The sequence below is a fragment of the Gaeumannomyces tritici genome (genome assembly GCF_000145635.1).
Source record: "Gaeumannomyces tritici R3-111a-1 unplaced genomic scaffold supercont2.5, whole genome shotgun sequence".
Lineage (NCBI taxonomy): Eukaryota > Fungi > Ascomycota > Sordariomycetes > Magnaporthales > Magnaporthaceae > Gaeumannomyces > Gaeumannomyces tritici.
This window is the reverse complement of record NW_008804549.1, coordinates 1,418,330-1,443,525: the sequence shown is the minus strand read 5'-3', so window position 1 is coordinate 1,443,525 and position 25,196 is coordinate 1,418,330. Positions and strand designations below refer to the sequence as shown.

The 25,196-nt window shown below is 57.9% G+C and overlaps 9 protein-coding genes and 1 non-coding gene across 10 annotated transcripts in view; 6 read left to right on the top strand and 4 right to left on the bottom strand.

Annotated features, from left to right (window-relative positions):
• The window catches only part of GGTG_09471 (binuclear zinc transcription factor), a gene marked incomplete at its 3' end in the record, with an annotated part of 3,303 nt that extends 2,771 nt beyond the window's left edge, over positions 1 to 532 (top strand). The window contains exon 8 of the mRNA XM_009227321.1: positions 38 to 532. Coding sequence (XP_009225585.1) covers positions 38 to 532 — 495 coding nt within the window. The remainder of the gene's footprint in view (positions 1 to 37) is intronic.
• A 258-nt stretch (positions 533 to 790) lies between these two features.
• On the top strand, positions 791 to 2,167 carry GGTG_09470 (oxidoreductase; the record flags this gene model as incomplete). Its single annotated transcript, XM_009227320.1, has 3 exons — positions 791 to 1,391; positions 1,420 to 1,439; positions 1,485 to 2,167. The coding sequence occupies 3 exons, from the start codon at positions 791 to 793 to the stop codon at positions 1,845 to 1,847; spliced, it is 984 nt and encodes a 327-aa protein (XP_009225584.1). The 3' UTR covers positions 1,848 to 2,167.
• Positions 2,045 to 2,124, bottom strand: GGTG_20189. Its single transcript has one exon. It is a non-coding gene; the product is annotated as a tRNA-Asp (tRNA).
• Positions 2,168 to 2,185: 18 nt separating the features above from the next.
• Positions 2,186 to 5,460, bottom strand: GGTG_09469 (hsp98-like protein). Its single transcript, XM_009227319.1, has one exon. It carries the CDS (start codon positions 5,223 to 5,225, stop codon positions 2,451 to 2,453), a length of 2,775 nt encoding a protein of 924 aa, XP_009225583.1. The 5' UTR covers positions 5,226 to 5,460; the 3' UTR covers positions 2,186 to 2,450.
• A 351-nt stretch (positions 5,461 to 5,811) lies between these two features.
• GGTG_09468 (hypothetical protein) lies at positions 5,812 to 8,234 on the top strand. Its single transcript, XM_009227318.1, has 2 exons — positions 5,812 to 6,388; positions 6,465 to 8,234. The coding sequence occupies exons 1-2, from the start codon at positions 6,182 to 6,184 to the stop codon at positions 7,203 to 7,205; spliced, it is 948 nt and encodes a 315-aa protein (XP_009225582.1). The 5' UTR covers positions 5,812 to 6,181; the 3' UTR covers positions 7,206 to 8,234.
• GGTG_09467 (hypothetical protein) lies at positions 7,143 to 9,425 on the bottom strand. The gene is made up of 3 exons (XM_009227317.1): positions 8,960 to 9,425; positions 7,683 to 8,666; positions 7,143 to 7,560 (listed from the first exon to the last, which is right to left on the bottom strand). The coding sequence occupies exons 1-3, from the start codon at positions 9,023 to 9,025 to the stop codon at positions 7,423 to 7,425; spliced, it is 1,188 nt and encodes a 395-aa protein (XP_009225581.1). The 5' UTR covers positions 9,026 to 9,425; the 3' UTR covers positions 7,143 to 7,422.
• Positions 9,426 to 10,810: 1,385 nt separating this feature from the next.
• Positions 10,811 to 15,037, bottom strand: GGTG_09466 (tetratricopeptide repeat protein 1). The gene is made up of 2 exons (XM_009227316.1): positions 12,146 to 15,037; positions 10,811 to 12,068 (listed from the first exon to the last, which is right to left on the bottom strand). The coding sequence occupies exons 1-2, from the start codon at positions 14,732 to 14,734 to the stop codon at positions 10,995 to 10,997; spliced, it is 3,663 nt and encodes a 1,220-aa protein (XP_009225580.1). The 5' UTR covers positions 14,735 to 15,037; the 3' UTR covers positions 10,811 to 10,994.
• Positions 15,038 to 15,471: 434 nt separating this feature from the next.
• On the top strand, positions 15,472 to 19,007 carry GGTG_09465 (hypothetical protein). Its single transcript, XM_009227315.1, has 2 exons — positions 15,472 to 18,190; positions 18,253 to 19,007. The coding sequence occupies exons 1-2, from the start codon at positions 15,990 to 15,992 to the stop codon at positions 18,569 to 18,571; spliced, it is 2,520 nt and encodes an 839-aa protein (XP_009225579.1). The 5' UTR covers positions 15,472 to 15,989; the 3' UTR covers positions 18,572 to 19,007.
• A 29-nt stretch (positions 19,008 to 19,036) lies between these two features.
• On the top strand, positions 19,037 to 22,286 carry GGTG_09464 (sorting nexin-41). Its single transcript, XM_009227314.1, has 5 exons — positions 19,037 to 19,596; positions 19,739 to 20,019; positions 20,089 to 20,355; positions 20,435 to 21,589; positions 21,652 to 22,286. Exons 1-5 carry the CDS (start codon positions 19,494 to 19,496, stop codon positions 21,745 to 21,747), a joined length of 1,902 nt encoding a protein of 633 aa, XP_009225578.1. The 5' UTR covers positions 19,037 to 19,493; the 3' UTR covers positions 21,748 to 22,286.
• GGTG_09463 (mRNA-capping enzyme subunit alpha) lies at positions 22,278 to 24,517 on the top strand. Its single transcript, XM_009227313.1, has 2 exons — positions 22,278 to 23,032; positions 23,115 to 24,517. Exons 1-2 carry the CDS (start codon positions 22,770 to 22,772, stop codon positions 24,088 to 24,090), a joined length of 1,239 nt encoding a protein of 412 aa, XP_009225577.1. The 5' UTR covers positions 22,278 to 22,769; the 3' UTR covers positions 24,091 to 24,517.
• The last annotated feature ends 679 nt before the right edge of the window (positions 24,518 to 25,196 follow it).

Sequence of the window (25,196 nt, the reverse complement as noted above, 5' to 3'; positions counted from 1 at the left end):
GTGGCTGCCCTTTGTGAGGCCGCTGCGCTGCGGCAAGTCGACGTCGAGCCAGTGGGCGGTCGTCGCCAGCAGGAGCCGCGGGCCCGGCTTCGTCGAGGACGACGGCGGCGGCGACGGGCCGGCTAGCGGCGCAACTACTGCGGCGGCGGCGGCGGCGGCGGCGACGCCATCAACAGTCCCGTCTGGCTCGTTCGCGCAGCAGTCGCTCTCTCCCCCCAACGGGGACCATGTCGGCGGCAAGAGAAGGCGACTTGACGCGCGTCAGGGCAGGAGCCCCCAGACGGCGCCGGACCTGACAACGACCACGGCGGCTCTTCCACACCGAGGCAGCCCCTCGGGCAGTGGCTGCGGCGGGCTGGGGAACCTGGGATCCGGCCTCGACGCATACTGCATCCTGGACGATGGCGGGTTGGGCTGGACCGAGGCGGACATGGACGCACTTGTGCGGGAGTTTGTGCAGGTGAACCAAGATGCCGGCGACGCTGAGGTGGCGAGCAATGGGGGTCAGCCGTGGGGAGCATTCAACTTTTAGAGACGAGCATGCTTTGGCGAAGGAGGAAGGTCACCGTCTTGGCTTTGTTTTGGCATGGTCAAACAACAGAGTTCATTCACCTTGGGTCGGTGGATCTCCAAGCTGGGATTGGACCGTGGAGGGCGAAGGGATGACTCGCGCCAAGAAGCTGCGACGGAGCACAGCATCGTGTAACATGAAAGATAAACGGAAGGTGTGGTGCGCATCGTGACATGGCAAACAAAACATACAACAGAGATAAAGAAACCAATCACACAAATGCTCTCCCTCTCCTACATCGTCGCCCTCGTCGCCCTAACCATCTTCGCCTGGGGGCCCGTGGCGCGCCTCCTCGGCCTCGGCGACGGCAGCCCCGGATATACCGGGAGCGACAGCACCTCACCATCATCATCATCATCATCATCATCATCATCGCCCCGCAGCCGCCACCCGCGCCCGAACCTCAACGCGTCCCTCATCGCCCTCGAAGACGACGACGACGACGACGACGACGACGTCTTCTCCTCCTCCTCCACCACCACCACCTCCTGCCCGCCCGCCACCTACGCCACCCACGTGGTGTCGCGGGCGCCGCTGGTGCTGTACCTGGAAGGGTTCGTGTCGGCCGCCGAGCGCGCGCACCTGCTGTCCCTGGCGGCGGGCGCCTACGAGCCGTCGACGGTGACGGACGACGCCGGGACGCTGCGGCGCGACGAGTCGGTGCGCCTGTCGGACGTGGCCGTGGTCGAGCGCACCCCCGCCACGCGCTGCGTCGAGGCCCGCGCCCGCGCCCTGCAGGGCTGGCGCGACGAGCTGTGGCTCGAGCGCCTGCGCGTGCAGAGGTACGGCGTCGGGGGCAAGTATGGGCACCACTTTGACTGTGAGTTTTTTTTTTTGTGTCTGTAAAGTGTGTGATATGAGTGAGATGGTGTGAGGATATCAGATTGCTGATCATGAGCAAAAAAAAAAAAAGGGAATGGATGCCCGCCACGGCTACGGCCGCGTCAGCAGCATGATGGTCTGGCTCGACGACGGCAACGGCACCCTTGTCGGCGGCGGCACCGAGTTCCCGCTGCTGCGGCGGCCCGGCGCCGACGCGAGGTGGTGCCGATTCATCGAGTGTCCCGAGGAGGGCAACGATAAGGCGTCCAAACAGCAGCAGCCGCAGCGGGGCGTCGTCTTCAAGCCCGTCCTCGGCAACGCCGTCTACTGGGAAAACTTCCCGCCGGGCACCGTGGCCGGCCCGGGATACGACGAGTCGTGGCACGCCGGCCTGCCAGTCGAGGCGGGGGTCAAGGTCGGATTGAACATTTGGAGCTTGGGCAGGTTAGACTAGGTAGTTTGGAGGTAGAGCGCTGGCTTTATATAAGCAAATTGATCTTTTGGCGGACCACGTTTCCGAGGCCAGCACTTCTCATTTAGCTCAGGCAGGCGTAGAATAAGAAAGGCATACAAAAAGAGAAAACCCACTAACCAAATGCAGATAGGCGGAGGCGAGGAGTCGAACAACAAAATGCATAAAAAAGAAAGGTGCTCTCCCGCCGGGAATTGAACCCGGGTCTCGAGCGTTGTTGGTTGACAAGCTCACATACTAACCACTATACGACAGGAGATTGATGTTACGACTCATTGGTTGGCATATAGACGTGGTGTGGGGGGTGGAACTGGAAATCGCCTCCACTGTACTGCCACCTACCAAATCGAAATCACCGACGTTTTGTTCCATCGCACGCAAACTTGGTAATTCTTCTACATTCTGGTATTTAACGCTCATGATACGATTAAACCTAAACGCCCGTACTTTGTCCGTAGCAATATTTCTGAAGCAAAAAGAACCCTAACCTAAACATATACCGAACAATCAAACAGAAAAATGCTTTTAAACCCTCACTAACGCCTCCTCATCAGTCGTTCATCATCTCCGCTCGCCCCACCCAATCTAGTCAAACAGGTCGTCCTCGGAATTATCCATGAGCTCGTCCGCAGCGTCGTCCTCGTCCATGGCCATTTCGCTGTCCGCGTCGCTGTCCGAGTGGTTGGGCAGCACGACGATCTTGTTGTTGACGAGCTCCACGCGCGCGACCTCGCCGTCGCGGATGTTGCCCCGCAGGATGAGGATGGCCATCTTGTTGAGGAGCTCCTTCTCGATCACCCTCTGCAGCGGCCGCGCCCCGTACGCGGGCGAGTAGCCGGCGTTGCCCATGTAGTCCTTGGCCTCCTCCGACACGTCGATCGTGATGTCGCGGTCGTTGTCGTTCAGCCGCTTCTGGATCTCGTGGATGCGCAGGTCCACGATCTTGCGGATCTCGCGGCGCGTCAGCCTGTTGAAGATGACGGTCGACGAGATGCGGTTGAGGAACTCGGGGAGGAAGTAGTTGCGCAGCGCGTTGTTGACCAGCTCGCGCGTCGTCGGGTCGATCTTGCCGTCCTTGCCTGCCGGCCGCGCCAGGAACTCGGCACCCAGGTTGGACGTCATGACCACGATGCAGTTGCGCGCATCCACGACCCTGCCTTGGCCGTCCGTGATGCGCCCGTCGTCCATGAGCTGCAGGAGCACCGTGAGCACCTCCTTGGCAGCCTTCTCCACCTCGTCAAAGAGCAGGATCGAGAAAGGCTTCCGGCGCAGCCCCTCGGTGAGCTGCCCGCCCGCGTCGTGGCCCACGTATCCCGGCGGCGCACCGATAATGCGACTCAGCGAGTGCCGCTCCTGGTACTCGGACATGTCGAACCGGATCATCGCCTTGGGGTCGTCGAACAGGAACTCGGCAAGCGCCTTGGTGAGCAGCGTCTTACCGGTACCTGACGGTCCGCAGAAGAGGAAGCTCGGTGGCTGGTTGGGGTTGCTGAGGCCGGACCGCTGCAGCCGGATGGCGTTGGACACCGACTCGACCGCCTCCTTCTGTCCGACCACGATCTTGCCGAGAACCCTCTCCATGTGGATCAGCTTCTCCTTCTCCGTCGTCTTGAGTCGCGTCACCGGGATTCCCGTCCACCGCGCCACAATCTCGTTGATCTGGTCTGGGCCGACAACGTCGGTCACCATAGAACCGCCCATGTCGCCAGACTGCGCGCCCAGTGCAGCGTCCGCCGCCACCTTATCCTTCTCCAGCTGCTTGATGACAGACTCCTGCTCCGGGATGGCATAGTACTTGAGGTCGGCAGCGCGCGCATGGTCGCCCATTCTGCTGGCATCCTCCATCTTCACCTTGAGCTGCTCCAGCTTGACCTTGGCCTCCTGGATGTCCTTGCCGCGCTTCCTCTCGCTCTCGTATCTGTCCTTGAGCGGCCGGAGTTCTTCCTCGACGTTTTGGGCCTCTTGCTTGGCAAGCTGCAGACGGCCCTGTGATGCCGTGTCCTTCTCGCGTGACAAGGCGTGGATTTCAATCTTGAGCTGGCGGAGCCTCCGCTCGAGCGAGTCGATAATTTCGGGCTGGGATTCTCGCGCGACGCGGACCGCGGCTGCGGCCTCGTCGATAAGGTCGACTGCAGAGTCGGGCAGTCGCCTCGTCGTGAGGTAGCGCGCTGCCAGAGTTGCCGACGCCACGATGGCGCTGTCGGCGATGTTGACACCGTGGTGCACTTCGTACTTCTCCTTGAGACCACGGAGGATGGATATCGTCTCGGGAATCGACGGCTCCTTGACCAGAACCTGCTGGAAACGACGCTCAAAAGCGGCATCCTTCTCGATGTACTTTCGGTACTCGGCAAGCGTCGTCGCGCCGATACAGTGCAGTTGTCCACGGGCCAGCATGGGCTTCAGCAGGTTGGCCGCGTCCATGCCGCCCTCGCCCGAGGAACCGGCACCCATCAGCAGGTGGATTTCGTCGACAAAGAGGACAATCATGTCCTTGGACTCGGTAATCTCCTTCAGCACGCCCTTCATCCTCTCCTCGAACTCTCCTCGGTACTTGCTACCGGCTACCAGCGCGCCGACGTCGAGGGACAAGAGCTTGCAGGCTGCAAGGTTGTCGGGGACATCTGCGTTGACTATGCGCTGGGCGAGGCCCTCGACGACCGTGGTCTTGCCGACGCCGGGCTCACCAATAAGCACGGGGTTGTTCTTGGTTCGCCGGGACAGGATTCGGACCACCCTGCGGATCTCCTCCTCTCGGCCGATGACGGGGTCCATCTTTCCCTCGCGAGCCATGGCCGTCATGTCGATGGCGAATTTGGCCAGGTTCTCGTTCTCCTCCTCAGTGTCGGCCGTCTTGGAATCGACCCTCTTGGTGCCTCGGATGGCGGTGATGGCGTCCTGGAGCAGCTTGGGCTTGGGGATGTTGGCCTCCTTGAGGCAGTTCTGGAAGCTCGGATCCTCGGCCAGGGCTTGGATCAGGTGGTCCACGGCGATGAAGGAATCCTTCTGGACCTTTTGCAGCTCCATTGCCTTGCGGAGCACCGAGTTGAACGTGGGCGCCATCGCCACATTGTCTGGTGGGGGATCTTGACTGGGCAGCCGCACCAGCGTCTTCTTTAGTGCCCTGTCGAGCAGCTGGGGGTCACCTTGTGCGCGCTCGATGACTTGGCGCAGAAGAGTGTGTGCGTTGCCGCCCGGCGGGGGGTTCTGCTGGTCCTTGGACAGGTCCGGCGGGGGATCCAGCAGCGAGACGGCGAGGTGGACGGGGAGGAGCTGGAGGTGTGCGTGTTGCTCCGCCAGGGACATGGCGTCTTCCAACGCCTTCTTCGCCCTGTCGGTGAACTCCATCTTGTTATTCATCTTTGCTGTAGTTGCGTTTTGCCTGAGCGACGTGTATTAGGGGTTGAAATGTGGTTTTGTTGTTTTGTTGTTGGAGCGTGTTGGTCTTGAATCTTGAAGACCACTTCGTCAGATTGGGAGAAACCACTATGCGTGGGTGGTATAAGTGGGGTATGAGAATCGAAACGTTGGTTGTTGTCGTCCAAAGTAGCACAAGGAAACGCAGAGCGAGGGAAACGAGGTGGTAATTTATGCCCAGTCGCCAGTGGAGAAGACGGAATGCTGCCCAAGGAAAGCACGCCTGATGGAATGATGATGGCAGCTCGGGAGCAAACCTGGAAGTTCCAGCACCATCGCGGCCTTGCCCGAAGCCACTGGGCTCGAGCTCCCAAGTCGGGCTCCCAGATTCAGAACCCCCTCGAAGTTGCTGGATGCTTGACGTAGCTTCTGGGTGATGGAGCTTTTGATTGGCTAGAACTCGGGCGAGCCCCGCCTCACACACCGCGGGGCAGCTCTCGGAAACACCAGCCAACCAGGACGCGCGATAGGTCCAGAATCCATATCTGTGGCTTGACTCGATATAACCTGCGCCACTCCGCCGAGCAAGGGGCGGACAAACTCCAAATCAGGACAACATCGAAAAACACACAGTTTTCAACAACGATTTGCGGAGCCGAGTGGGATGGGAAAAGGTTGAAAAAAGTCCGATAGTAATTCAAAAGCTCTTGTTACTTCCCTTATTTTCTTTGGATTTCTTTAACCTAAGTTTATGGCAGGAAAGGTTGGCAAAACTACGATATCCGTTTGGTGTGAATTTAATTTTGTCCACCACTTGACAGCCCCCTGAAGGCTCAGCTTAGCGAACCCGCCACAGCGGTGGAGCTCGGATTTCCCATTGGCAGCACCCGCAAGGCTCTCTCAGCCGCGAGCTCCATCGCGAAATTTCTGGAGCGCCCACAGCAGGCCAACAGCCCACCATGAACACCACGCCCGTATCGGCGTCACTCCTACGCCTGTGCGCCGGCCTGTCGCGCATCAGCGTCCGCCATGGCTCTCACCTGGCGCGCTACAAGCAGCCGAGGCCAGAACTAGCCGGCTTCGAGCCCGGCCACGGCGAGAAGATATGGGTCTTCAACCACATCACCACGAACCAAATAGTGTACTCGACCAAGCCGCAGCTAGACGTAGGGCCCCCCTCTTTCTGCCTCGCCGGCTCCCGGTCTCGTCGGTATTGACACGCCTGTGCGCCACCCCTCGCAGTCAAACAAGGCCCTGAAGCAGCTGCCCTTCAACGGCAAGAAGACGAAGCCGGCGAAGCTGAGGAAGGACTACTGGAGGCCAATGGCCATCATAAGGTTCGAGTTGGGCGAGGGCGACATCGGCCGGTCCGTGTACCAGAAGCTGCGCGAGTTCAAGCGCCTGCACGAGCTCTCGTGGGGCTACCAGGCCGAGGAGCTCTACCGCATGAGCAAAAAGGACAGGGGCCAGGCGCTGAACAATCAAAAGGCCAACAGCGTCGCCGACATCGCCGCCGTGCTTGCCGGCGCAGGCAGGGGGAACCTGATGTGGAGGAAGCCGGCCGGCGAGCAGGCCGAGGGGACGGCGACCGAGCAGCAGAAACAGCAGCCGCCGGCCGGAGAACAGGCCAAGGAGACGGCGGCCGAGCAGCAGCAGCAGCAGCAGCCGCCGGCAGGAGAGCAGGCCGAGGAGGCGGCGATGGAGCGGCTGCTGCCGGCCGTGGACGGCGAGCAGGGCGCGGCGGCTGCCAGAAAGCCAGCACCGCCCTTCCCTGGCGCGATCCTAGCGCCGGCAAGGGTCTACTGGGCAACAGAGGAAGATGCGGCTTTTGCCTTGGCCTGGTCCCCAAATGTCGGACACAAGGTCGGACTGATTCTCGATCCCGTTCCCGTCGACGAGTTCACAGAGATCGAGGAGGAATCTCCAGAACCAAGCACCGACGAGAGTGCTGCACAAAGTCAGGAGAATTCTCGTGCCGCATAAGCGAGATCACGGGAGCGCATTTACTCGGAAAGCCCCCCTGAGGGTCAGAGGGTAATGAGTGAGAGTGCGGGAAAAGAGCCTGTATTCTACTATGCATTAAAGCCTGATCATGTACAACCAACCTACCCTATGAAAAACGACTGCGCATCATGCCCACGGATATCCTCCCTTTGCATGATTTCATGCCCCATTGCCCGTTATTACAACCTCTCGCTCCTCACACCTTGAGGGCGAACGACTTGAGATACTCATAATGCTCCACGTTGGCGTCGACACAGTCCCGGATGATCTTTTGGCCCTTCTCGCCGTACTTTTCGAGCCACTCCTTGTTGTCCGACTCGGTGGTTGCCGACTTCTGCACGCCATTTAATTTCCCTCCTGTTAGCGGTCTGGATACCAGGCAACCAACACGCTTCCTTGCGACACTCAACTTGTTTCCAAAAAGAGATAAGAAGAAAAAAAAGAGAAGAAACTTACACAGCCGTGAGTCCTCGGCTTGAGGTAGGTGCTGTTGATGACGTCGTCGTGGAACCCGTTCCACTTGGCAAACGCCCCGACGGCGTACCTCTGGTTCTCCTCGTCCTCCCACCTGAGCATGTCGGGGCTGTAGTCGATGCCGACCTCGCGGCAAAAGGCCTCGACGACGGCGGCGGGCTTGTCCAGCAGGTCGTCGGCGTCGACAACCGTGATGGTGACGGGGGAGGAATCAGAGCCAGAGCCGGAGTCGGAGTCGGAGTCGGAGGCGGAGTCCTCGCCGGCCCGCGCGGGGCCGACGACGCCCTCCCCGCGCAGGTAGTCGAAGAGCCAGCGCAGCTCCAGGTAGCCGGCCTCGCTCGGCATGAAGTCGACGAAGCCCGTCACCTCGCTCAGCGGCGGGATGGTGCAGCGGTAGTAGGACGGGATGGACCGCCGCGGGTGCCGGATCAGGAAGGTGAAGTGGAACTTGCGGAGCTCCTCCAGCGGCAGCACGGTCGGGTTCTCCAGCTTGTGGCCGGCGGTGCCGTTGGTGCCGTTGGTGCCGTTGGTGCCGTTGGTGCCGTTGGTGGTGCCGTTGGTGGTGCCGTTGGTGGTGCCGTTGGTGGTGCCATTCGTATGAGTGCCATTGGTATGAGCACCATTGGTGTGAGTACCGTTGCTGCCGTTCGTCACCCCGTTGGCCCCATTGACGCCATTGGCTCCGCTGGCATGACCCCGGGCCAGCGAGGGCGCGGCTGTCGCCGCCTTCCCGTCCGGCGGCGAGAGGTAATGGGTGATGTCCTTGATGAACAGCCTCTTGCCCTCCGGGACGGACGACTTGAGGCCGTCGAGCACGTCCCTGTACGTGACGCCCGAGAAGCCGCTCGACGCCCTAGCGGCCTCGTCGGCCTCGTACCTGGACGACAGCCTCTCGGGGCCAAAGTAGAAGGCGTCCCCGAACGGCTCGTGGGCGCACTCGAGGATGTCACGCCGGGTCATAAAGACCTGTGTAGACGGCGGAGGGATTTTCCAATCGTGTTAGCTCAGACCAATGTCCTTTTTTTTTCCTTTTTGACTTTCTCTGTCGGCTCCCGCACTTGGCAGGGCATATTGGCGATAACGCCATCGCATCCACTTGTGTCATGGTCCGCTTGCGCCATCAGGGGCCCCCAGATGATACCCCCTTCCCCAGGCACCCGAAAATAAGCTTATAAGACGGGACAGGGGGAAACAGAGCTCATGTGTATAAAAAGGACGAATCTCCTCCCTTTCTTCTCTCGCTCTCAATCCTTACTTACCCTCTCGAACGCGGTCGAGCAGGCGCGCGGGTGCGTCGCCACAAAGATTGGCCTGGTCGACGGCATGGCTGCGTTGGTTGCGTGTGGGTGCGTGGAATCCCCAACAAGGAGAGATGTTGTTGTTTCTCAAGAGCTTTGTGCGGCACACAAGAGCTTCCCCAATCCAAAGTTACGGAAAGCGACAGGAGAATGGGCGAGGATCGAAAACAGGTATAAAACTTCAGGATGCGACCGACGGCGACTCCAGGAAGCTCTAGGGAAGACGGAATGTTTTTGAAGGGGACGGTGCTGTTTTTCAGAGTTTTGCTAGAGCTTCCCCGGGGTCTGTGGCAAAATCAATATACTCGAACACTACCTACTACGGGCACCTCCCTTCGGGCCTTTTCCTCCCACACAACCTCAAAAGGCTGCTTTATTTTTTTTTCCCCATGTGCCCTTCCCTATCATCCTTTCCCTCCCTCCTCCCTTTTTTTCCGGGCCTTGTTCTGGTTCGCAGGGGTGGCACACATCCAATGACAGGGTTTGTGCTGTTCAGCTTCCACTTTTCATTGTCTCGCTTGTCGCATGTCACTCTTGCTCGAGGGGCGCCCTGCTGCGGAAAAAGAGGTACACTTGTCACTTGCCCCTTGGCGTCTGAAATCCGGTGCCTGTCTGGTTTGTTCCGGCCAAGTTCGGGTGGAAAAAACAGAAGTAGAGGCAGTGTTGCGCCGCAGAGAGCCGGCCCAACCTTCCAACTTCACCTGGCCTCAGATTCTATTGGCAGGATTTGTGCCAGGCAGACGAATAAGGGCGCCGCCCCGAAGCTTAGAGCTTTTACGAGAAAGTTACATACATTGCCTATCTCTGGCCAGTCTCTGGTCTCTACCCGTCCTTGTAGGAAGCTGTACGTGGGACACACACCTCCCGCAGACCGAGCGTGGGAAAAGCTACGGAGACACTGTGATACCCACGTACATCATGACGACAGGTGCGTGCCCCAATGTATACTTGTCACCCATCTGACAGGTACCGAGTAGCTTGGTTCTTGGCAGTAAAAAGCCCTCGTCTCCAAAAAATAAGTTTCCCAGCCCTCGGCTTCTTTTCTCCTCCCTCTGTTCTACATTCATACTTTTATCCCAAGCCCCCAAGCTCTCTCGCTCTTCAAAAGTGCCGTCCCTTCCGTAAAAAAAAAAAAAAGCTCAAACAGAAACAGCCAGGACTCGCGGAGATGGCCCTCTCGTCAGCGCCCCACAAGTCTCATGCAGCCCGAGCGGGCTATAACGTCACCACTGCATCAGGGGTGGAAAAGGAACCGGGACCCTGTTGCGGGCGCGTGGGGTTCGACGTGGATGTGGGTGTGACGGCCAAGGAATGAAGAAAGAACCAAGGAGAGCACAATGGCACAGCAAAAAAGACACCAAGATGTGCAATCCCTTCGTGGTTCCTCAGACTCTGTGGCTCCTCAGACCACTTTATTGCAGATGCCCTATCGGATGCCGCAAGACGGTCGGTGTGAGGATGGGGGGGATGTGATGCATGACGCCGCGGCACGTTTCTCTTGGGTCTGCATGCTCGCCGTGGGTTGCGTGCAAGCCAAGAGCAACTTGTCGAGCGTTTTGGGGGTCGAAAACCAAGGAACGCACGTGTCGACAGGCCAATTAGCCATTCGACAAAAATGGGCATTTTCGGGGCTGAGGAGAAATGGACGGTGCCTGCCTGCCGAATGCACGCAAAATTATGTAAAACGGGAAAAGGGACGAGCATGAAATGCATGGAAAAAGGTGAGTGAGTGTGGCCGAACTCCTAGTGGCCCCGAAACGGCGCCTAGCAGAAACATCTACCCTCCATCTGTGCGGCATCGTTCGTCACTGGTGAGACTGACAGAAGGAGAGGGTGCGTTGGCGAGAATTGGTGTATGCGTTTACAGCTTAGATGCCGGGTGTAACACACCCTGATACGCCCCAGGAAGAAGATGAAATAATAATAATTTGTATCGACTTTTGGCCCTCCCATCACGAGATAGATCAGTCTAATTGGTAGCATAAGGCGCAACGAATCACTCTTCGTCGTCACCCATCGTCGTGTCCGCCGCCGCAGCCGCCCGGGGCGAGGCACCGCCACCCTCGTCCTCGTCCTCGTCGCTCTCGTCCAGTACCCGGCCGGCCCTCCGGGACCGCTTCGGTCGCGACACCGCATCGGCGTCGTCGTCGTTGGCGCCGGCATCGCCGTCAACCTCCATACGGTCGTCTTCATCGTTGCTACGTCTGCGGCTCTTCTTCGAGCGACGTTGGCGGCTGCGGCTGCCTTCGTCGGCGTCAGAGTCCTCTGGAGTCGTGAGCCTATCATTCTCCAGATCCTTTTCAGCCCGGTCAAGAGCGTCGTAGTCGTCGTTGCCCTCCTCGTCGCTGTCCACAACGATCTCGGCCGACTTGTACTTGGCGTTCTCCTTCTTGGCCGTGAGCCGCCGCTTCTTCTTGGGCTGCCTCTCCTCGTCCGACTCCTCGTCTCCGCTCTTGTCCACCTTCTTCTTGCGCGACCGTCCACCGCCACTCCTGCCTGCCCGCGGCTCGCGCGGCTCTGACCGCGCCGCCGCCTTGCGCTTGCGTTTGACCTTCTCGCCCGTCTCCGAATCTGTCGTCATCTCCGCCGCCTCGCGAGCCCGCTCCGATGCCATCCGCTGCTCCGCCAGCTCCCGGTCTTTCGCCATGATGGCCTCGCGCTCCTTCTTGATCTTCTCCTGCCGCTCCCGCTCCGCATCCAGTGCCTTCTGCTTCTCCTCTTCTCGCCTCCTCAACTCCTCCTGTCGCTTCTTCTTGGCCGCCTCGAGCTTCTCCTTGTTCTTCTCCTCGTACTCCTTCTGGCTTGCGATGGCCCGCTCCAGCTGCTTCCTCTGCGTGTTGCGAGCCATGCTCGCACGCTGCTCCACGTCCTGTTTCGGGTAAGGAGTCTGCGGGTGCTTCGCAATCTCGTCCAGGGCCACAATCGCCGCCTCGAGACCCGCCGCCGCATCTTGCAGTTGCTCGAGCGAGCGCTGTGTTTCGCTGAGACCATTAATAGTGGTCGCGAGCTGGATCTGCACAAACGCAACGTTGAACTTGAAGTGAACTTGCTCAGGGGCGACATCGAGAGCCTTGAGAGAATGGTTATGGTTAGCGTCCACGTTGTTGTGTCAAAATGCTAGTCTATGCAAAGCGCACTCCAACTCACCTTCTTTGCGCATTCGAGAGCCATCTTGTACGCGTCGAGGTCGCGCTCCGAGCGAGCCTTGTTCAGCCAGGTTCTACCAAGGCATGCCAAGATGCTGGGGTCGTTTGCCTTTCCCTCCTTGGCGAGAGCCGCTTCGTAGTTTTCAATCGCCTTGGTGAACTGCCGCAGCTCGGCAAAGATGTGGCCGAGGTTTACATAGACCTGTGCGTCTTTGATTGTGTCGCGGACGCTCAGGAATATGGGTAGCGCGTTCTTGTGATCTTTCCTGTCCTCAACCAGGGCGATCGCAATTCCTTGCGCTGCGTATGCATTCTTGGGGTCCAACTGCAATGCCTTTTCGAAGAACTCGACCGCCCGGTTGTACGTGGCACTCCTCTTGGCCTTGTCCTGGTCCGTCTCGCGTCGCATCTCCCTGGCTGACGCCAGATACAGGTTGCCCATGCCAACAAGCGCGTAGCAGTCATGCTTGTCGTAGTGTTGCAGCGTGTGCCGGTAATGGCGGAGCTCGGGATCGTCGGCAATGTTGACCTGTCGTTTTCTCGAGTGAACCTTGCCAAGATACCAGCCATACAGCGCCCGCACTTCCAGGTCGGCCGGGTGCTCCTGGTAGAGCTTGGCGACAGCATCCGGGCCCTCCTTGTTGGGTTGCTTTCGCAGCTTCAAGTAGGCCATACGGGTCTTGGCGTCCGTATAGTCATCGTGGCGTTTGAGCAGGCCCTCGTATACCTCGATAGCCTGGTCGGAAAGGCCGCGAGCCTCGTAGCTTCGTCCCAAATTGTAGCTGATGGTTGTGACAAGGGCGTCCGTGTCCATCTGCTCGTCGCCCTCCTGAATGCGCATGCAGGCACCGAGCGCCGCCTCGAACATGTCACTGGCAGTCTCGTGCCTCTCGTTCTGCGAGTGGAAGCAGCCGATATTGTTGAGGAGCTGCGGTGGCAGGAGCTTCCGCACGGCGGCGCGAAGTTCTGCCTCGTCCTCGATGCCGGTTGGCCTGTCGGCCTCTGCGATCTGCTCCGTCTCCAGCTGCTCGACTTGTTGCAGGCACTGGAGAGCCTTGTCGGGATTGTCAACCTCATAGAGCCGAGCAAGGCTCAGAAGAACAGACGCATCGGGGGCCAGATTCTTCTTGGTGTCCTTCCAAGCAGCTCTCACGCCCTCCAACAGGCTGATTGCCTTCTTCACCTCTCCCGACTTGTCCTCCTTGACAGTGGCGTACTGATTCGCAAACACTTCCTCTGCGTAGAGAGTTCCTAGCAGTATCATGGCCTCATAGGTTCTGGACTGCTGGATCATCTTCTCGAGCCGAAGCTTGGCCTCGCCGAGGTCCTCCTTGACGACAGAAAGCTGCGCCGCGCCAAACTTGGCTGGTAAATAGCCACGCTCTGTCCCACCCCTGGCATCGTCGGACCGACGGTAGTAGTCGGCCGCCTTGTCCACATCCCCTTCATGATGCTCCTTGCGAGCAAGCAGATACCAACCGTCACTGGCAATGGCGTTGACATCGGTAAACTGGATCGCCTTGTGCGCAAGCGAATCGACGTTTTGGAAGGATTTCCTCGACAAGAAGTAGCCAGCAAAGGTGGCGCATGTGAGAGGGAGGTCCTTGCTGAGCTTGAAGGACTTTTGTGTGTACTCTGTCATAGCCTTCTTGTACAGCCTAATGAACTCTGGGCTATTGGTGGGGACTTGGCCGCTAGCATCCAGATAGTAGAGACCGAGCAAGATGTTGGCCGTCTTGGAATCTGGGTTGATCTCGAGACAACGCTCCCAGGCGGCCCTCGCGTCGTCCTTGTATCCTAGCTGCCAGAAGCAGGCTCCAATGCCGAGACGCGGGTCTGGGTCGACCATGTCTGGCATCCTCTGGAGCACGTCCTGGTAGCCAGCCAGAGCCTCAGCGTATTTCCCCAGAGAGAACAGAGCCCTCGACTTGCCCATGACGGCGAGCATATTCTTGCCCTGCGAGACTCTGATAGCGTCCTCAAAAGACTTGAGGGCTGAGCGTAGTAGGTCGGCCTTGGCTGCGTCGACAGGGCCGGACTGGCCAGGCTTCATGGGCACTTGCAGCGACGCACGGAGGAGGTAAAGAACTCCACGGGCGAGGAAGAGCGGAGGGAATGCAGGGTTGATTCGCGAGGCCTCGTTAAGGGTCGAGGTGGCAAGCTGCAGGTAGAACTCCTTGGTCTTCGCCTCGGAGGCGAGGGTACCCTCCGGGGCGAGGCGGGGAGCCTCACGACTCTTCCAGAGGTACATCCAGCACAGACAGCTGACGAGGCCAAGCTTCTCTCTCGGGTTCTGGGCCTGCATCGCGCTCCCACCGCGCGTCAAAACCTCGATGGCGCAGTCGATTTTGTGCAGCTTTGCATAGGCCAGCGCGACGGCCATCCAGTACGTGCGCGCGGCGCTCTCATTCTCGAAGAGATCGCAAAGATCGGTGGGGTCGTCGACAAGGTCCTCGAGGTTGATTTCGACGGCCTCGTCCTCGTCCTGGACGGGGACGTCGATGGCGGTTGGAACATCAGAGAAGCGCTTGCTGGTGTACTGCGTCGCAGCAGCGCCGCCATTAGCGCCGTTCTGGGTCGATTGTGACATCCTCGAGGATGGTTGTGGCGGTGACGGATTGGGGAGAGAGCGAGGGAGAGTCGAGGGACGTCGACGATCCTCTTGCTTCTGGCTATAACATGGGGGAGCTCCAGCAAACGTCAATTAAGCTTGGATGGCGTCGAAACAGAGAGCCAAGCTCATCAGATGGGCAGCCTAGCCGTCTGCCTGGGCGGCAGTTCGATTGGGATAGAGGAGGCTGCCACGAATGCGGTCGTTTGTGTTGTCGCGAGATTCGGATCCGGGCTGTTCAGATTATTTTCCAGACGAGGCTGCCCTGGCGCGTGGTCGGCATGCAATCCAGCGACGGAGGCGCGACCGGCCGCAAGCAACCCTGACGATCCCTGCACAGCGAAGCACCCCTGCGTAAGGAAAAGGAAAAAGGCTTGATTACATAACCGGCAGCCCACGAATCAGGCGACATTTTTCCCTCCCGCGCACACCTGCAGTGTTATCCACGCTCTGGAACGACGCAGCCCTTGGCGGACAAAGAGTCTCGCTCGCAGTAGAAAGCCTAGTACCCGAGGCCTCAATTGCACTTTGGACAGGGCGCACGTTGAAAATATCGCGTCTACATCATTGCCGAGGTCTGGAGCTTTGTTCGAGAGACACATACTACGAGTAAGACTATATTCCGTGGGCAAGTCTCACACTACTCGAGGGTTGAAAACGTCTATTTGCACGATGCAATTCAGACGAAGTTATTCGTGCCCGGCTTACCCTCGTGCCTTATGGTCTGCTCCCGTTTGCTATATCCGGACGATCAAGAAGGATAAAATGGGAAATCTGGGTTTTGGCGCTTCCACCTCCATTTATCGTGGCAGATCAGGTATTCCGTGGTACCCCGCCCCTTGTGAATGCTGGAAATTGGAATTGTAAAGGTTAGTATGGGAGATGGATCAAATCTATCAGAGGTGCCCCTCAAAGTCGGGTGACGGGAAAGTGAGGATGGATGCAGCAGTCGCCTGGCCTGAGCGAACACACATACCCATCCCAAATCCTTGGGCAGGACCGCTCTGCCGCTCCTTCCTCTCACATCCCCCACCATGTCACTTCAACCAAAACTTGTCTAGTAGTCTTGACGGTAGGCATCATTCGATTCTTCATCCGGCTTGCATCTCTGGATGGGACTACCACCATCTAGGGAGACCAAACCTATGGATCACCTCATCTGATCACTGCCAGTTCTTTCCGCCTTCTGCTCTCCCAACGCACCATCAGTAAAGCCTACACAACAGCCGCGACCATGTGCTCCAACTGGGAGTGTATGACCCAGGCAGCGCAGTTCGGCATCGTATTCAGCGCCGTATTCCCGGCTTTGACCATTACCTTCTTGTACTGGTACCTTGTATGGAAACAGAGACAGCCGCCTGCTAGCTCTGAGGATATCGAGGTGATCGAGATTGAGCTGCCTCCTCCAGGTCGAGTCGAAGAGGGAGCCAGACCGCGATGCAAGAAATCCGAGATACAAGATACTATTGCAAGCACCCATAACAACTTCTTCTTCTTTACCCAGCCGCAAGTCGCTCAGCCGCCACAGCCTCGCAGACAGATTGAGTACCATCTGGTACACGAAGATGAGCTCGAAGACCGTCTAGCAAATTCAGAGGACGACATCGAGAGCCAGCAGCCACCGCCACCGAGTCGTCGGAGAAAGTCCAAGAAGCCCAAGAAATCTCTGCCGCAACCACCAACACCAACTCTGCTTCCGCCATATGTCTATCAAGCCAGTCTTCCGGACAATAATGTCACCCCTCCAAGCACATCCACGCAACCTCATCAACGGAGACCGGCGTGGACAAACTACTATTGGAATCCCCCGCATTTGGCATGGCAGCAACAGCAGCGACAGCAGCAGAAATGGCAGCAGCAATGGCAACAGCACCAGCAGGCTCAGCCCAGCAATGTCCCCCAGGCATATCACCATATGGGCTCGTCCCAGCCTAGTCAGTCGCAGATGATGTATTGGTACCCCGTCGTACAGCAGCCTGCCAATCTTCATGGCCCCCGAGATATGCCAGCGCCGGTCCAGGTTCCTCAAGGTCGTCAAGCCTTCCCGCAGTCCATGAAACAACCTGTGCAGTCTGTCCATTCTCAACAGTTTGCTCAGCCCACTCAGTTTGCCCAGACTGCGCAGTTCGCTCAAACATCGCAACCGACCAACATCTCGCAGAATACCCAGCCGACGCAGTTCACTCAGCACATGGGGTTCACCCACCAAAGCCCCCACAGAGAGTCGAGGGCTGCGCAACGCCAACAAGACTTCATGGGACAGCAGCAAGCATCTAGCACTCATGCGACGACAGCATCGCCAGCAATGTCGAGGGATACGCGCACAAACCCCATCCATACCGACCAGCATGACGATGAACCACTCGTCCGGGGAGCATCTTGGTGGCGGAGGTTAATCTGGCGGCTCCCTGCAACAGGTAGAGCCTCGACTGTCGACGACTCCAGCACTTCAAGGAGTCGGTCCACACAGAGTTCGCCGAGCATGTCGCCTAGTCCTGCACCGCGGAGATCAAGGCGACGGTCCAGGTCCCGTGAGACTCGCCACCCAGACAGCCGTCAACACCGAGATCGCCGTCGTCAATGGGATGATCCAGCAGCTCCCGAGGGAAGCCAAGAAAGCTTATCCAGTCGCTCTCGCAGCCCTTCAAGAGTTCGGGCAAGGCCAGTCGTCAGGGACTCTAGGAGATACCGACGGAGATACTCCGAAAGCATAGAGAGTGATGCCGCTGCTCAGCCACAGCGTGGCCATTCTCGTGACTGGGCGCGCGAACGACGATCTCTGACCCCGGATTTCCCCGACTTGTCTTCGCTACCATCGCATACCACTCTCGATAGCGGAGAGCCGCCTCTATCGCCATCAATTGGCCACGACACAAATCAGGACAGAAGGGACCGGCACTACACGGAAACGTCTGTACCCCTTTCTCCTGATTCGAGAACCCAATCCCACACTCAAACCACGGAACCACAAGAGTCCATGGAAATCCCTCAGATATCCTTGAAACCTCCACAAGCAGCTGTTGCTCAGGACCATGTGGGCAGGCGCCGTCTTGACGAGACTGATCGACGAGTGTCTTTCGACGAGAACCCAGTGAGCCAATCTCACATCATTGAGCAGATATCCGAGACAACGGAGTCCATTCCCGGGGCCAGCGGACGGAACAAACTGTCCGATGCCGCACCGCGAACAAGCGCTCACCCCGAGGTCCCACCGGTTGAGCCACGAGTTTTATACGTAGAGGCCTCTCCCTCCGAACAGAGCGAAGCCGGTTCGCCTTCAGTGCCTTCAAAACAAGAAGTCGGCTCGCCGAGTGTGATGGTGGCCAAAGAAGAAGTCGCTGGTACCGCCTTGGCCAATGCCAGTCCCGAGTCCGGCAAGGATCAAATGTCTCGCCGCTCTAACCAAACGCAGAGTCCAGACCTCCAGCACTCGAGGTAAGCAGGGCGCCCGGACTAGAAAGTCAGGCTGTCGGACAAGTATCTAACTTAACTGAAAGTCGCAGGAGAAGCGTATTACGCCGGAGAGCAAGCGACGCTGATTCTTACGGATCGGAGGAGTCTTACATGCCTAGCCCACCGAAGCCGTTCGCTACCCAAACGTTCTCAGGACGCACATCAATCACAGGAAGGAGATTCGGGCGAGACAGCAAAGTGAGCGTCGCTGACAGTATGGAAGTCCAACTTTCCCCCGACGAGACTGTTTTCCCCGGGCACAAGATACCTCCAGCAAAGCGGACACGGAGAAGCGAGGCCCGTGGGAGTAGTTCGACGTTTGACCGGTTTCGTGGCTCCGAGGATGGCATACAACATGGATGAGTGTGTGCAGCGAATTAGCACAGGAACCGAGACAAGACCCCTTCACTGCACGGTCTGATATCTACGGAGCCGGTGGACTGTATGATGTATTTTCGCGTTCATGTGTGCAGGGCTGAGTTGGGTGTCTCGGGGCTGTCAGTGCCGGGGCATGGCTTTTGGCACAACGGTCCATGTCAGACGGAGCGCGAGCCTTGAGGGGAAAGAGACCAAAGATGAGAAAGGTTGAGTTATGCGGTTATGGGAGAAGGTGGGATGAAAAAGTAGAACATAGAAAAGGAAAATTGATGGAAATGAGAGTGAAAAAAAAAAATTGAAGGCAATTCACATGGACCTCCCCCCGCACACATGTTCGGGCCAACTGCATGAGCCAGGACATAGCTGCCCCACACTTGCACTGCCAGGGACAGACCATGGTACGTCGTCATCCTTGGCGTGGCGCCCCAACCACGAGCTGCCTGCGAGCTGCGCGGCTCCCAAGCCTCCGCCCGCTCACAACGCCTCGACCAAACAACAACCTCGCGCATCACTCAAATCCACCTGCTGACTCCCTGGCCTTTCGGGCATCCAACACGCAAACCAGCCAGTACCTTCTCGCGGGTTTGCGACTGCTTCTGGTCGCTTCTCGTGCTGTCGGTCGCCTGAGAGTATTGACCCTTCCTTCGTCATTATTCTGCCCGAGCTCGAAGCAGCACCGCAGCCCCCGCCCCCACATGGGAATCCCACCTGCAGGGCAGACGGCAAACCCGACCGACGACATTGAATACATGCTCCTTGCCCTCGTGCCGCCCTCTTGAGCCCGCCCGAGGACTGGCGCCGACTTATTCTGCGTCGCTCCGCGCAAAGCCATCGCTTTCGTTCTGACTCCCTCCCGGGCAAACCACAAGGCTTCAAACAGCAACCTCCGCAAGCACCCTCTGGCACCATGTGGAACGACGAGGACAACAACCCCTACGGCAACAGCTTTGACCGGCGGGACTCCTTTACTTCGTCTTCTATCAACCCATCTTCGCCCTCTACTCGCGACTGTGAGTCCATGATCACATTTTCTCCATCAGTCGCGCTCAAGGGACCCAGCCAACATGTTTACCGACATTCCGCTGTCTCCTCCTTGTGACCCTCCTGACCAACATGCTGATGACGATATCCTCGGCGACTGGGACGTATTAGATCCGCGCTTCGACCAACCCCATACGCCGTCCTCCGCTGGCGGCGATGCGCCTTCAAGGGCCGGCTTTGGCGCTGCGTCGGCCGCTAGCGACGACGGCGATAGCGATGATGACTACGTCCATGGCCGAGGCGAGCTAGTTCCCAGAAGGAAGCCAGGCGGCTACGACAGTCGTGTCGAACAGATCCTCTATGAAAATCCGGAGCTTCCAATTCTGATCACCGACGCTGGGAAGAGTCTCGAGAGCGGCGGGAGATACATAGTCTACACCATCCGGACCGGAGTATGTCTCAGTCACCGCCTGCTGCCCTCTGCGCGGGGACCATGCCGAAGCTAATACGTCTATCTGCAGGACCTTGACGTTAGGAGGCGGTATTCCGAATTTGCATCGCTCAGGGACGCTCTCACACGGCTTCATCCTACGCTCATCATACCTCCTATTCCCGAGAAGCACACCATGGCCGACTACGCCGCCAACCCCACAAACGCGAAGCAGGATCAGCAAATTATCGATCTGCGCAAGCGAATGTTGGCCGTGTTTCTCAACCGCTGCCGTCGCATGGAGCAAGTTCGGACGGATGGCGTTTGGTGGAGATTCCTGGATCCTAATGCTAGCTGGGTGAGCTTGCGTGCCGTCGAATTCTAGGCGGTGGCTGGCCGTCTTGTGTGCACAATTACTGACTCCGACGGACCAACAGAACGAGGTGCTGCACTCACACCCGGTTGCATCAATACCCAAGTCTATTCTCAAGGCGCCACCCCTAAATACACCCAATCCTAGCGCCGCCCACAGTTATCTTCCTATTCCTTCAAGCTCGGCCAAGCTGAAGGTTAGCTCCAACGGCGCGCATCCTGAACATGTTGTAAACGCATCTGCCGCTCAGTTTCGATTCCCTCCGGATGCTAGCAAGCTGAGCGAGCAGGACCTAGACCCCTACTTCAACTCGTTCGAGGCGTCCATAAAGGAGCTCGAGCAGCTGCTGGCAGGCCCGATGGAGAAGGTCAACCGGCGGACACTGAATCATCTGTCCTCTCTCGCGTCTGACCTCTCGGAGCTGGGCGCGAGGTACAACGCCTTTGCTCTCTCAGAACAGGCTCCATCGCTGGGCCCGGCCATCGAGAGGGTAGGCCAGGCAGCCGATTCATCATATATCGCAACAGAGGAGTTGTCCAGTTCTCTAGGCGCCAGCTTCGCCGAACCGATGCGGGAGAACGCGCAGTTCGCGGGTGTCGTGCGGAGTGTTCTTCGTTACCGCATCTTGAAGCGTGTGCAGCAAGAGATGACCAATGACGAGCTAGCGAAAAAGAGGGCGCTTCTGGACCAACTAGAGCGCAGCGAGGCCGAGGCGCGCCGGATCGACCAGTACCTGAGTGGCAGCCAGACGATCCAACCGAGGAGATCGACCAGCACTAGGGATGCGTCGGCTTCGTCGCCGCCATCAAAGCAACACCGACGCGACGGCAGCGTCGACGACACAGCGTCGATCGATTCCGACTTCCCACCCACTCACGGCGACATCTCATCGGCGCCATCCGCTAAAATCGGAGCGCCGGAGCGGGGCAGTGGCGGAAGCGGCGGTGGTGGCAACAGCCCAGGCCATAGGAAGGCTCCAAGCGGCAATTCCATCACCAACAAAATCTTCGGCCCGATCAGGCACGCAGTCCAGGGGGTTGTGGACCACGATCCGGAGCGGACACGACAGCAGACGATTGGGAAGACACGAGAGTCCATCAGTCAGCTGGAGCAAGCGCAGGTTGCTGTGGCTAAAGACGTCGAGGACGCGAGTGCGAGCGTGCTCAAGGATATGAAGAGGTTCCAGAGGGAGAAGGAGGACGACCTTAAGCGTTACATGGTAAGACATTCATACTTCCAGTCACCGCAGACGGGTACGCGCTAACAACAAAACGCCCGCAGCTTGCGTATGCCAGGTCCCAGATCGAATGGGCCAAGAAGAACAAGGAGACGTGGGAGGAGGCAAAGACGGAAATCAACAAGATCGACGAGTCGTAACGGCCAGAACCCGCGCGTCGGGGATGGCACCAAGTGTTTTGTTTGATTGGTTCTTGTCTGGAAAAACACAACTCACGTTCGGTTATTGGTGAATGATTATGCCGAATAATTCTTAATGCGCGGGATGTTGCGCTTCGAGATGGGGTCGCGGGAGGCTGGCAAAATTGCGGAGTAGGACGCACATTGTATCGACTGTCGCTATAGATGTCTGTTTCTATAGGTGTCTGTTGTTCGATGGGCAGGCTTGATGGTGACTTGCTGCAGCCGTGGGTCCTGTCACTGCCTATGTCTGAGGCGGGTAATGAAGTGCACTCACTCCTACAGCGCCTGGATAAGAAAATACATCTGGGTATCACTTCATGTTACGGACCGTCCTGTATGTTCCTTTTCTGAGGGCGCTTGAGGAGAAGGGCTATGTCTGTATGCAAGATGCAAATATCAGAGCCCTATGGTCTTCAGGTTCCAATCACGTTGAGTCCTCCCGAAAGCGCCAGATATTAACAAAGTGACATGGAAGCCTACATCTATTCTATTTCCTATTCTTTTTTCTTCCTGCAATGTGAAGTAGTTCTTGCCTTGGTCTGGAGAACGTTGGATGCTTCCTGCCATGCACCTTGAATCCCTGCAGGGACGGGAAAGTGGAGACTTTTTGGTGATAAGATAAAAGAAGCACCTAGGCACAGGGGACCAACAGCACAGCGCCGCCGTTGGAATGCGACACTCTGAATGCAGCTCTCCGAACCATCAACCGCACTAGTCTCCCCCGTTCTCGCACAACTCTTTCCGGCGCCCTGCAGCCTCGCCTGTTTGTGCCTCTGTTTTGGATCCGCTCCTCCAGTACCGACACACGCAGGTCCTGCAGACGAGCGACTCTCGCACGCAGGCGCAAACGCGACACCTCGACACCTCGACACCTCGACACCTCGACAGCCGAATCGAAGAACAAACGTGATCGCGGGTTTCTTGGGAGAAAATAAGTCAGAGACAGAACTTTTGGTTAGGGATCAAACACCGCTACGAGAATGGAGGACGGTCAGCCCATGGGCCCTCCGCCAGACGCCGATATTCAGTACCGGATCGACGACATCCACCAGCCCGGTCAAAATGTCGACGCGCCGACTAGGTACTGGGGCCCCGAGCCGCATATGAGGAACGACTCGCGCCCCTCGGACCAGCTGCGGAGGGACTTCGCCGCGCTCCTGGGCTGTCCTAACAGGCACGGCTTCCTGGGCGCGCAACCCGTCAGCTTTGCGAGGAGGAGCCTGGAAGAGCTGCGCAGAGAAGAGTGTGTTTGCCCCGTATCCCCTCCCGGGGCTTGTCGCGCAGACCTGGGGGCCTTTGTACTGACGCCATGGTGAAAAACGCAGCTACTTCGTGTGCGAAAAGTCGGACGGATGCCGCTACTTTCTCTGGGCCACGGTCGACGACCAGGGCGACGAGTGCCACTACCTGATCGACCGCAAGAACCAATACTGGCACGTCAAGAGGTTCGGTCTCCACTTCCCGCTGTCGGAGCATGACCCCAAGTCTTTCCATGCAGACTCGGTGTTTGACGGGGAGCTGGTCATGGACCGCGAGGTCGACGGCACATTTACCCCGCGCTTCCTCGTCTTCGACTGTCTGGTTCTGGGCCGCACGCGCCTCATGGAGCGGACGCTTGATAAGCGGCTTGCCTACTTCCAGGAGCGCGTAGACAAGCCGTACAAAGCGCTCCTGCGCATGCACCCGCAGGAGGTGCCCTTCCTGGCCTTCCTGGTCGAGCCCAAGGGGATGGAGTTCAGCTACGGCGTGCCCAAGCTGTTCCAGCAGATCCCCAAGTTGAAGCACGGCAACGACGGGCTGGTCTTCACGTGCCGCACCAGCCCCTACGTCTTCGGCACGGACCGGCACATCCTCAAGTGGAAGCCCCCGCACGAGAACACGATCGACTTCCGCATGTCGCTGCAGTTCGCGACGGTGCGCGACGAGGACACGGGCGAGTCGTACCTCGACTACGACTCGGTGCCGCAGACCATCGAGCTGACGGCGCACCGCGGCAGCAACCAGCCGCCCGAGCGGTACGGGAACCTGCACGTCACGGCCGAGGAGTGGGAGACGCTCAAGGGGCTGGGCGACCCGCTCAACGACCGCGTCGTCGAGTGCTACAAGGACGACGAGGGCCGCTGGCGCCTGCACCGCTTCCGCGACGACAAGCCCGAGGCCAACCACGTCAGCACCGTCGCCAAGGTGCTCGACAGCATCGATGACGGCGTCTCGGAGAACGACCTGATCGAGGCGTGCGACAGCATCAAGCGCGCGTGGAAGGAGAGGGAGGCCGCGCAGAGAGCGGCTATGCGGCGGTAGTTTGTCTCTGCCTTTAATCTTGATATTAATACTTTTTCTTCTTCTTTAATGTTGTTTCGTATCAGGCGTCGGGCTTCCTTCGTGGCGCACGCACAGTCTAGTCAGGGCTGGGAGCAATGGGTATGGTGGGTTTATGGAGTTGAGGGTCTGGTGATATCACCCTTGGGTATTGTTTTTTTTTTTTTTGCATTTTGGTCTGCATTCTGTAAGCGGTAGCAATTGCCAAGCAACGACTCAGTATGCTGCTAAACAGCGCAACAGGAAGAAGGCGTTTGGTGTTTTCGAGCCCATGCTGCCTCACATTCAAGGCGGCTGGCTATGTATCTCGTGAAGGTGTTCTTGCTTTAGCCTAGTTATCTCTACCTAGGTAGCTTTGATACTACTTCCCCTGTTTTCTAAAAAGGCCTCCCAAAAACAAACCGTGTCCCTAGAATTAAAAAAGTCCCTGAAACCCAAAGCCATATGGTTGGCGGTGAATCCGGGTCCTCCCGCGAGAAAGAAGTAGTATCAGTACAGGGTATATATCGACAAAACCAACGAACAAACCCCGGTTGTGTAATGAAGTTCAACAAAGCCGGCAATCCGGAAAAAATCAGACAAATCCCTTCTCTTTCCATGCTCTCTTCTCTTTCCATGCTCTCTTCTCTTTCCATGCTCTCTTCTCTTTCCACTTGTCCCGGGCCAATTGCAAGATACCTTCCCGAGATCCCATGTACCCCGTGGAGCTGTCAGATGAGAAAAAAAAAACGCCGTGATAGGAAGTGAAAAAGAAACTCGGATGAAGAACCAAACAGGAACTGATTAGTAGTGAACACCTGGAGAGATTTGGATGTCTGAAATTCCATATAATGTAGGGTCTCAATGATTCGAACTCTCCCAAACTTTCACCCAAGACAATGCAAGGGGACTGAGATGACGGAGCTCCATGGAGAAAATCCCTTGTTTGGAGACTTCAAGACGAAAACCAGGACCAATATCAACACACCCGCTTCCACGCCCCTTTGCGAATCAAGAAACCTGAAACCCCCGACACATCAAGACACCCCATGCTGCCAACAGAAGAAAGAGTAGCGGGCGGCTCAAATAAACGTGTATCCGGAGAGGTC

Bases quoted from the DNA above. Each gene is read 5' to 3' on its own strand.
- GGTG_09469 (XM_009227319.1), bottom strand. From the start codon at position 5,225: ATGAATAACAAGATGGAGTTCACCGACAGGGCGAAGAAGGCGTTGGAA.
- GGTG_09468 (XM_009227318.1), top strand. From the start codon at position 6,182: ATGAACACCACGCCCGTATCGGCGTCACTCCTACGCCTGTGCGCCGGC. The intron at 6,389-6,464 runs GTAGGGCCCCCC...CACCCCTCGCAG, and splicing joins CGACCAAGCCGCAGCTAGAC to TCAAACAAGGCCCTGAAGCA.
- GGTG_09467 (XM_009227317.1), bottom strand. From the start codon at position 9,025: ATGCCGTCGACCAGGCCAATCTTTGTGGCGACGCACCCGCGCGCCTGC. The intron at 8,667-8,959 runs GTAAGTAAGGAT...CCGTCTACACAG, and splicing joins GCTCGACCGCGTTCGAGAGG to GTCTTTATGACCCGGCGTGA. The intron at 7,561-7,682 runs GTAAGTTTCTTC...AATGGCGTGCAG, and splicing joins AGCCGAGGACTCACGGCTGT to AAGTCGGCAACCACCGAGTC.
- GGTG_09466 (XM_009227316.1), bottom strand. From the start codon at position 14,734: ATGTCACAATCGACCCAGAACGGCGCTAATGGCGGCGCTGCTGCGACG. The intron at 12,069-12,145 runs GTGAGTTGGAGT...CATTCTCTCAAG, and splicing joins CTCTCGAATGCGCAAAGAAG to GCTCTCGATGTCGCCCCTGA.
- GGTG_09465 (XM_009227315.1), top strand. From the start codon at position 15,990: ATGTGCTCCAACTGGGAGTGTATGACCCAGGCAGCGCAGTTCGGCATC. The intron at 18,191-18,252 runs GTAAGCAGGGCG...CTTAACTGAAAG, and splicing joins CCAGACCTCCAGCACTCGAG to TCGCAGGAGAAGCGTATTAC.
- GGTG_09464 (XM_009227314.1), top strand. From the start codon at position 19,494: ATGTGGAACGACGAGGACAACAACCCCTACGGCAACAGCTTTGACCGG. The intron at 20,020-20,088 runs GTATGTCTCAGT...GTCTATCTGCAG, and splicing joins TCTACACCATCCGGACCGGA to GACCTTGACGTTAGGAGGCG. The intron at 21,590-21,651 runs GTAAGACATTCA...AAACGCCCGCAG, and splicing joins ACGACCTTAAGCGTTACATG to CTTGCGTATGCCAGGTCCCA.
- GGTG_09463 (XM_009227313.1), top strand. From the start codon at position 22,770: ATGGAGGACGGTCAGCCCATGGGCCCTCCGCCAGACGCCGATATTCAG. The intron at 23,033-23,114 runs GTGTGTTTGCCC...TGAAAAACGCAG, and splicing joins GAAGAGCTGCGCAGAGAAGA to CTACTTCGTGTGCGAAAAGT.